This window comes from Coregonus lavaretus, assembly GCF_964263955.1.
Source record: "Coregonus lavaretus genome assembly, contig: HAP1_SCAFFOLD_347, whole genome shotgun sequence".
NCBI lineage: Eukaryota > Metazoa > Chordata > Actinopteri > Salmoniformes > Salmonidae > Coregonus > Coregonus lavaretus.
In genome coordinates, this window is record NW_028162446.1 from 413,656 (window position 1) to 423,824 (window position 10,169).

Genomic DNA, 10,169 nt, shown 5'->3' on the forward strand with positions numbered 1-10,169 from the left:
CACCTCAGTCACCGGCTTCATTGAGGACGTCGTCCCCACAGTGACTGTACGTACATATCCCGACCAGAAGCCATGGATTACAGGCAACATTCGCACCGAGCTAAAGGCTAGAGCTGCCGCGTTCAAGGAGCGGGACACTAATCCGGACACTTATAAGAAATCCCGCTCTGCCCTCAGACGAACCATCAAACAGGCAAAGCGTCAATACAGGACTAAGATTGAATCCTACTACACCGGCTCTGACGTTCGTCGGATGTGGCAGGGCTTGCAAACTATTACGGAATACAAAGGGAAACTCAGCCGCGAGCTGCCCAGTGACGCGAGCCTACCAGACGAGCAAAATGCCTTTTATGCTCGCTTCGAGGCAAGCAACACGGAAGCATGCATGAGAGCATCAGCTGTTCCGGACGACTGTGTGATCACGCTCTCCGTTACCGATGTGAGCAAGACCTTTAAACAGGTCAACATTCACAAGGCCGCAGAGCCAAAAGGATTACCAGGGCTTGTACTCAGAGCATGACTAACTGGCAAGTGTCTTCACTGACATTTTCAACCTCTCCCTGACCGAGTCTTTAATACCCAGATGTTTCAAGCAGACCACCATCGTCCCTGTGCCCAAGAATGCAAAGGTGACCTACCTAAATGACTACTGCTCCGTAGCACTCACGTCGGTAGCCATGAAGTGCTTTGAAAGGCTGGTCATGGCTCACATCAACACCATCATCCCGGAAACCCTAGACCCACTCCAATTCGCATACCGCCCCAACAGATACACAGATGACGCAATATCAATCGCAGTCCATTCTGCCCTTTCCCACCTGGACAAAAGGAACACCTATGTGAAAATGCTGTTCATTGACTACAGCTCAGCGTTCAACACCATAGTGCCCTCAAAGCTCATCTCTAAGCTAAGGAACCTGATACTAAACACCTGCCTCTGCAACTGGATCCTGGACTTCCTGACGGGCCGCCCCCAGGTGGTAAGGGTAGGCAACAACACATCTGCCACGCTGACCCTCAACACCGGTTCTGTCACGACTCCCTCCGAAGCTGCCTCATCTCCTTGTTCGGGCAGGCTTCGGCGTCCGTCGTCACCGGCCTTCTAGCCACTGCCGCTCCTCTTTTCATCATTCCATTTGTTTTGTCTTGTTTTTCACACACACCTGGTACATATCCCCTCATCAGTCTCTGTATAATTATTCCCTCTGCTCCCCCATGTCTTTGTGTGTTATTGTTCCATGTGGAGGTGTCGCTAGCTCGTGTTGAGCATTATGTTACTTTTATCGCCGGGATATTCACCTGTGTGTTTTGTTTTCCCAGTATGCATTTAAGTTGCACTGTATTTGGTTTACACATTGCTGCGGACTGCTGTATTGGCCAAATAAACCCTATTCTATGATTCACACCTCCTGCGCCTGGCTCCGTCCTACTCACCTTTTTACTGGTTCTCCTCAGGGGTGCGTGCTTAGTCCTCTCCTGTAATCCCTGTTCACCCATGACTGCGTGGCCAAGCACAACTCTCACACCATCATTACGTTTGCTAATGACACAACAGTGGTAGGCCTGAACACAGACAACAATGAGACAGCCTATAGGGAGGAGGTCAAAGACCTGTCAGTGTTGTGGCAGGCCAACAACCTCTTCCTCAATGTGAGCAAGACAAAGAAGATGATCGTGGACTACAGGAAAAGGACGGCCGAACAGGCCCCCATTTACATTGACAAGGCTGATGTGGAGCGGGTTGAGAGTTTCAAGTTCCTTGGTGTCCACATCACTTACAAACTATCATGGTCCAAACACACCAAGATAGTCGTGAAGAGGGCCCGACAACACCTTTTCCCCCTCAGGAGACTGAAACGATTTGGCATGGATCCTCAGATCCTCAAAAAGTTATACAGCTGCACCATCGAGAGCATCCTGACCGGTTAGATCACTGCCTTGTATGGCAACTGCTCGGTATCTGACTGTAAGGCGCTACAGAGGGTAGTGCGTATGGCCCAGTACATCACTGGGGCCAAGCTTCCTGCCATCCAGGACCTATATACTAGGCGGTGTCAGAGGAAGGCCCAAAAAACAGTCAAAGACTCCAGTCACCCAAGTCATAGACTGTTCTCTCTGCTACCGCACGGCAAGCGGTACCGGAGCGCCAAGTCTAGGTCCAAAAGGCTCCTTAACAGCTTCTACCCCCAAGCCATAAGACTCCTGAACAGCTAATCAAATGGCTACCCAGACTATTTGCATTGTCCCCCCCCCCCCCCCCCCCCCCCCCCTCTTTTACGCTGCTGCTACTCTCTGTTTATTATCTATGCATAGTCACTTTAACTCTACCTACATGTACATATTACCTCAATTACCTCGACTAACCTGTGCCACCGCACATTGACTCTGTACCGGTACCCCCCTGTATATAGCCTTGCTACTGTTATTTTACTGCTGCTGTTTAATTGTTTGTTATTTTATATTTTTTACTTATCTATTTGTTACTTAACACTTATTTTTCTTAAAACTGCATTGTTGGTTAAGGGCTTGTTAGTAAGCGTTTCACTGTAAGGTCTACACCTGTTGTATTCAGCGCATGCTTGAAGTAAAATTTGATTTGATTTATGCCAGACTAATACTTTGGCTTGTAGTGTATTGATCAGTTTGGACCAGATCAACAGGACAGTGAGGAGGACACTATTCCTCCCTAAAATACAGCTAGAGTCACGTAGTATAAAACACACCTGCATGTCTTCTGATGATTCCAAAATCTGAAATATAGAGTAAGAGTCTGTTGGTTATGAAAATGAGCAAAATACTGATGGAAATCACAAACTATTGTAAGTGTACAGTTGTGTTGTTCAATCCAGACCTCAAACTATGCAGACCTATTACAACTTTAATCTTAGTTGACATATGGTGAGAGACACTGGCTTACAGGACACCCCCGCAGCCCTCGCAAGGTGGGGAGCCTATTTTTTAAATGTACGTGTATATATAATTAATCGTTTTGACAGTAACCCCCCAAAAAGTCATTCATAAACCTTTTTAATTTCCATATGTACTAGGAAGCTAAATGTTTGTTTCTTGGGCTTCAGGAATGTGACAATAAAAAAAGAAATAAACTGATTGATAGTATGAGGGGATAATCAGTGAACAAATGCTGTTGTCAAGGCTACCACAGCGCCAGAGTGCTTTCTTAGGTGTTCAAAAGCGCATATCAGACCAAGAGCCTAATGCTTCTTTGGTAGTTCTTTATGAGTTGCATGTTCGAATCTCATCACAGAGAACTTTAGCAACTTTGAACGACTTAGCTACACTAACATAGTGTATTATATCACTGATGTTGATGTCATTGTGTTTACCATAATGTATTATACCACTGATGTTGATGTCATTATGTCATTGTGTTTACTATAGTGTATTATACCACTGATGATGATGTCATTATGTCATTTTACATCATTTACATTTTAGTCATTTAGCAGACGCTCTTATCCAGAGCGACTTACAGGAGCAATTAGGGTTAAGTGCCTTGCTCAAGGGCACAATTACGTCATTTAGCAGACGCTCTTATCCAGAGCGACTCACAAATTGGTGCATTCACCCTATAGCCAGTGGGATAACCACTTTACAAAATTTTTTTTGGGGGGGGGGTAGAAGGATTACTTTATCCTATCCCAGGTATTCCTTAAAGAGGTGGGGTTTCAAATGTTTCCGTAAGGTGGTGAGTGACTCCGCTGTCCTGGCGTCGTGAGGGAGCTTGTTCCACCATTGGGGTGCCAGAGCAGCGAACAGTTTTGACTGGGCTGAGCGGGAACTATGCTTCCGCAGAGGAAGGGGAGCCAGCAGGCCAGAGGTGGATGAACGCAATGCCCTCGTTTGGGTGTAGGGACTGATCAGAGCCCGAAGGTACAGAGGTGCCGTTCCCCTCACTGCTCCATAGGCAAGCACAATGGTCTTGTAACGGATGCGAGCTTCAACTGGAAGCCAGTGGAGTGTGCGGAGGAGGGGGTGACGTGAGAGAACTTGGGAAGGTTGAACACCAGACGGGCTGCGGCATTCTGGATGAGTTGTAGGGGTTTAATGGCACAGGCAGGGAGGCCAGCCAACAGCGAGTTGCAGTAATCCAGACGGGAGATGACAAGTGCCTGGATTAGGACCTGTGCCGCTTCCTGTGTAAGGCAGGGTCGTACTCTCCGAATGTTGTAGAGCATGAACCTGCAGGAGCGGGTCACCGCCTTGATGTTAGCGGAGAACGACAGGGTGTTGTCCAGGGTCACGCCAAGGCTCTTCGCACTCTGGGAGGAGGACACAACAGAGTTGTCAACCGTGATGGCGAGATCATGGAACGGGCAGTCCTTCCCCGGGAGGAAGAGCAGCTCCGTCTTGCCAGGGTTCAGCTTGAGGTGGTGATCCGTCATCCATACTGATATGTCTGCCAGACATGCAGAGATGCGATTCGCCACCTGGTTATCAGAAGGGGGAAAGGAGAAGATTAGTTGTGTATCGTCAGCGTAGCAATGATAGGAGAGGCCATGTGAGGATATGACAGAGCCAAGTGACTTGGTGTATAGGGAGAAAAGGAGAGGGCCTAGAACTGAGCCCTGGGGGACACCAGTGGTGAGAGCACGTGGTGCGGAGACAGCTTCTCGCCACGCCACTTGGTAGGAGCGACCGGTCAGGTAGGACGCAATCCAGGAGTGAGCCGCGCCGGAGATGCCCAGCTCGGAGAGGGTGGAGAGGAGGATCTGATGGTTCACAGTATCAAAGGCAGCAGACAGGTCTAGAAGGACAAGAGCAGAGGAGAGAGAGTTAGCTTTAGCAGTGCGGAGAGCCTCCGTGACACAGAGAAGAGCAGTCTCAGTTGAATGACCAGTCCTGAAACCTGACTGGTTTGGATCAAGAAGGTCATTCTGAGAGAGATAGCAAGAGAGTTGGCTAAAGACGGCACGCTCAATAGTTTTGGAAAGAAAAGAAAGAAGGGATACTGGTCTGTAGTTGTTGACATCAGTGGGATCGAGTGTTGGTTTTTTGAGAAGGGGAGCAACTCTCGCTCTCTTGAAGACGGAAGGGACATGGCCAGCGGTCAAGGATGAGTTGATCAGCGAGGTGAGGTAGGGGAGAAGGTCACCGGAGATGGTCTGGAGAAGAGAGGAGGGGATGGGGTCAAGCGGGCAGGTTGTTGGGCGGCCTGCAGTCACAAGTCGCAGGATTTTATCTGGAGAGAGAGGGGAGAAAGAAGTCAAAGCATAGGGTAGGTCAGTGTGAGTAGGACCAGCAGTGTCATTAGACTTAACAAACGAGGATCGAATGTCGTCAACCTTCTTTTCAAAGTGGTTGACGAAGTCATCCACAGAGAGAGAGGGGGGGGGGGGGGGGGGGGGGATTCAGGAGGGAGGAAAATGTGGCAAAGAGCTTCCTAGGGTTAGAGGCAGATGCTTGGAATTTAGAGTGGTAGAAAGTGGCCTTAGCAGCAGAAACAGATGAAGAAAATGTAGAGAGGAGGGAGTGAAAAGATGCCAGGTCGGCAGGGAGTTTAGTTTTCTTCCATTTCCGCTCCGCTGCCCGGAGCTCTGTTCTGTGAGCTCGCAATGAGTCATCAAGCCACGGAGCTGGAGGGGAGGACCGAGCCGGCCGGGAGGATAGGGGACACAGAGAGTCAAAGGATGCAGAAAGGGAGGAGAGGAGGGTTGAGGAGGCAGAATCAGGAGATTGGAGGGAGAAGGATTGAGCAGAGGGAAGAGATGATAGGATGGAAGAGGAGAGAGTAGTGGGAGAGAGAGAGCGAAGGTTGCGGCGGCGCATTACCATCTGTGTAGGGGCAGAGTGAGTAGTGTTGGAGGAGAGCGAGAGAGAAAAGGAAACAAAGTAGTGGTCGGAGACATGGAGGGGAGTTGCAGTGAGATTAGTAGAAGAGCAGCATCTAGTAAAGATGAGGTCAAGCGTATTGCCTGCCTTGTGAGTAGGGGGGGACGGTGAGAGGGTGAGGTCAAAAGAGGAGAGGAGTGGAAAGAAGGAGGCAGAGAGAAATGAGTCAAATGTGGACATAGGGAGGTTGAAATCCCCCAAAACTGTGAGGGGTGAGCCATCCTCAGGAAAGGAACTTATCAAGGCGTCAAGCTCATTGATGAACTCTCCAAGGGAACCTGGAGGGCGATAGATGACAAGGATATTAAGCTTAAATGGGCTAGTGACTGTGACAGCATGGAATTCAAATGAGGAGATAGACAGGTGGGTTAGGGGAAAAATTGAGAATGTCCACTTGGGAGAGATGAGGATTCCTGTGCCACCACCCCTCTGACCAGATGCTCTCGGGGTATGCGAGAACACATGGTCAGACGAGGAGAGAGCAGTAGGAGTAGCAGTGTTTTCAGTGGTAATCCATGTTTCCGTCAGCGCCAGGAAGTCGAGGGACTGGAGGTTAGCATAGGCGGGGATGAAGTCAGCTTTGTTGGCAGCAGAACGGCAGTTCCAGAGGCTGCCTGAGACCTGGAACTCCAGGTGTGGGGTGCGTGCAGGGACCACCAGGTTAGAGAGGCAGCAGCCACGCGGTGTGAGGCGTTTGTGTAGCCTGTGCAGAGAGGAGAGAACAGGGATAGGCAGAGGCATAGTTGACAGGCTGTAGCAAATGGCTACAATAATGCAGAGGAGATCGGAATGAAATGAACTAAACATCTGGGAGAGGAGAGAGCAGGGCCTCCCTCACCAAAACTTCCACCTCAGAAACTATAATTGTTTCACTGAACCACCCGAACAAAAAACTCTCCCAACTTCCACCTTTAGAAATCAGAATTGTTGTGAACCACAGCGGTCCAATGTTTAAAGGAATAGACTCAACCCACTTTATTCAGCTAGCTAACTATGACACCATAGCTAACTAGCATGCTAGCATCCAATAACACACAGTTTAGCACCAACACTTGGTCACAACAAACCACCAATAGTGTGTTAACACACTAAGCAGATAATTCGTGTCCGTGTCTAGTTCCTTTCATAACGCAGCAATAATTAAACGATGGCTAGCTTAGCACAAATAAATTGTATTTAGCTGCCACAGTACAGCACACAATGGCTACTGTGTTGACTCTGTTCGAAAAACGGCTAGCTAGCTAGCTTCGTGCTATACCCGGCACCGCCGAAGGCAATGCCAACCTACAGTAACTACCCACAACAGCCCACGATGACTAGCTATGACACCATAGCTAACTAGCATGCTAGCATCCAATAACACACAGTTTAGCACCAATACTTGGTTACAACAAACTACCAATAGTGTGTTAACACACTAAACAGATCATTCGTGTCCGTGTCTAGTTCCTTTCATAACGCAGCAATAATTAGACGTTGGCTAGCTAGGAGAAGTATATTGTATTTAGCTACTACAGTACAGTTAGCTGGTCGTGTTGGCTAGCTAGCAATGGCTACTGTGTTGACTTTGTTTGAAGAACGGCTAGCTAGCTACCTTCGTGCTACGCCCGGCACTGCCGAAAAACAATGCTAACCTACAGTAACTACCCACAACAGCCCACGATGCCTAACTATGACGCCATAGCTAACTAGCATGCTAGCATCCAATAACACACAGTTTAGCACCAATACTTGGTTACAACAAACTACCAGTAGTGTGTTAACACACTAAACAGATAATTTGTGTCCGTGTCTAGTTCCTTTCATAACGCAGCAAAAATTAAACGTTGGCTAGCTGGCACATTAACATTGGAAACAACTCTCCGCCGTTGCTAAACGTTACCGGTAGCTACCCGCTAGCTAGCTAGCCTCGTGCTTCGCCGTGCTCCGCCGTAAACAATACTTACCTACAATAATTACCTACGGAAACCTACAATAACTACCTAAATAACTACCTAAATAAACTACCTACAATACCTAACTACAACTACCTACCTACGATCTAAATACATGGTTTAAGCTTTACTCAACACCATAAAAGAAGCCAAGCTTACCTCCTGCTTAGAGAAAACACAACCTCTCCCGACCACACCGACCATGGCTACCGAGCCATGTCATTGTGTTTACCATAGTGTATTATACCACTGATGATGATGTCATTATGTCATTGTGTTTACCATAATGTATTATACCACTGATGATGATGTCATTATGTCATTGTGTTTACCATAGTGTATTATACCACTGATGATGTCATTATGTCATTGTGTTTACCATAGTGTATTATACCACTGATGATGATGTCATTGTGTTTACCATAGTGTATTATACCACTGATGATGATGTCATTGTGTTTACCATAGTGTATTATACCAATGATGTTGGTGTCATGATGTCATTGTGTTTACCATAGTGTATTATACCACTGATGATGATGTCATTGTGTTTACCATAGTGTATTATACCACTGATGTTGATGTCATGATGTCATTGCGTTTACCATAGTGTAATTTTCTCTCCACAGTGGATGTGACTCTAGACCCTGATTCTGCATCTCCCTAGATCATCCTCTCTGAGGACAGGAAACAAGTGAGACATGGACACACGACTGCACCTTCACTGAGAAACTCGATCCATTCTTCAGGCCTGGTGGTTCAGATAGTGTCTCACTGGTCATCTGTCCTGTAGATGTCACTGATTGACTGTTTGTGAAATGCTTGTTATTCTGCCAATGTGCTGTAAATATATGGAATGAAAAAAGTATTTAAAAAAAATAAAAATAACAAACAAACAACAGTTAAACAAGAATGATGAAATAATGAGTTTATATGTGACATGAGTTATCTCAGTTAATAGATTTCTTGCGGCAGGTAGCTTATTGGTTAAGAGCGTTGTGCCAGTAACCGAAAGATCGCTGGTTCTAATCCCCGAGCCAACTAGGTGAAAAATCTGTCTGTGCCCTTAAGCAAGGCACTTAACCCTAATTGCTCCTGTAAGTCGCTCTGGATAAGAGCGTCTGCTAAATAACGTAAATGTTGATAATCTGCTCCTTGGACTGTTCTGTCTTCAGGAGAATATATCTTTTTTGATTCTCTGTGTTTTCTAACAGTATTTGTTGTGTATCCATTCTGCTGTGTGCTTCTATATTTAGTTAAGAATGTAGCAGCAGACAGCAATGACAAACTGGGCATACTAGAGTTGGTCAGTAATGATGTAAAAGAGTTGAAGGCGAGTCTTGAAATGAGTGACGGAAAAGCTGCGATAATGGAGAACGATACAAAAAAACTAAAATGGACAGTCACTAAGAAAGAAACGGACGTTAAGGAACTTTAAAAGGAGAACGACTTTTTCTGAGAGAAGCCTTACTAGACATACAAACTACAGTTGAAGTCGGAAGTTTACATACACCTTAGCCAAATACATTTAAACTCAGTTTTTCACAATTCCGGACATTTAATCCTAGTAAAAATTCCCTGTCTTAGGTCAGTTAGGATCACCACTTTATTTTAAGAATGTGAAATGTCAGAATAATAGTAGCGAGAATTATTTATTTCAGTTTTTATTTCTTTCATCACATTCCCAGTGGGTCAGAAGTTTATATACACTCAATTAGTATTTGGTAGCATTGCCTTTAAATTGTTTAACTTAGGTCAAACGTTTTGGGTAGCCTTCCACAAGCTTCCCACAATAAGTTGGGTGAATTTTGGCCCATTCCTCCTGACAGAGCTGGTGTAACTGAGTCAGGTTTGTAGGCCTCCTTGCTCACACACGCTTTTTCAGTTCTGCCCACACATTTTCTATAGGATTGAGATCAGGGCTTTGTGATGGCCACTCCAATACCTTGACTTTGTTGTCCTTAAGCCATTTTGCCACAACTTTGGAAGTATGCTTGGGGTCATTGTCCATTTGGAAGACCCATTTGCGACCAAGCTTTAACTTCCTGACTGATGTCTTGAGATGTTGCTTCAATATATCCACATAATTTTGCTTTCTCATGATGCCATCTATTTTGTGAAGTGCAGAAGTACCTCCTGCAGCAAAGCACTCCCACAGCATGATGCTGTCACCCCTGTGATTCACGGTTGGGATGGTGTTCTTCGGCTTGCAAGCGTCCCCCTTTTTCCTCCAAACATAACGATGGTCATTATGGCCAAACAGTTCTATTTTTGTTTCATCAGACCAGAGGACATTTCTCCAAAAAGTACGAACTTTGTCCCCATGTGCAGTTGCAAACTGTAGTCTGGCTTTTTTATGGCGGTTTTGGAGCAGTGGCTTCTTCC

At 46.4% G+C, this 10,169-nt stretch overlaps 1 protein-coding gene across 1 annotated transcript in view; it reads left to right on the forward strand.

Annotated features, from left to right (window-relative positions):
- LOC311119231 (butyrophilin subfamily 3 member A2-like) overlaps positions 1-8,655 on the forward strand; it is a 35,605-nt gene extending 26,950 nt beyond the window's left edge. The window contains exon 18 of the mRNA XM_084193957.1: positions 8,414-8,655. Coding sequence (XP_084050083.1) covers positions 8,414-8,451 — 38 coding nt within the window. The 3' untranslated portion in view covers positions 8,452-8,655. The remainder of the gene's footprint in view (positions 1-8,413) is intronic.
- The last annotated feature ends 1,514 nt before the right edge of the window (positions 8,656-10,169 follow it).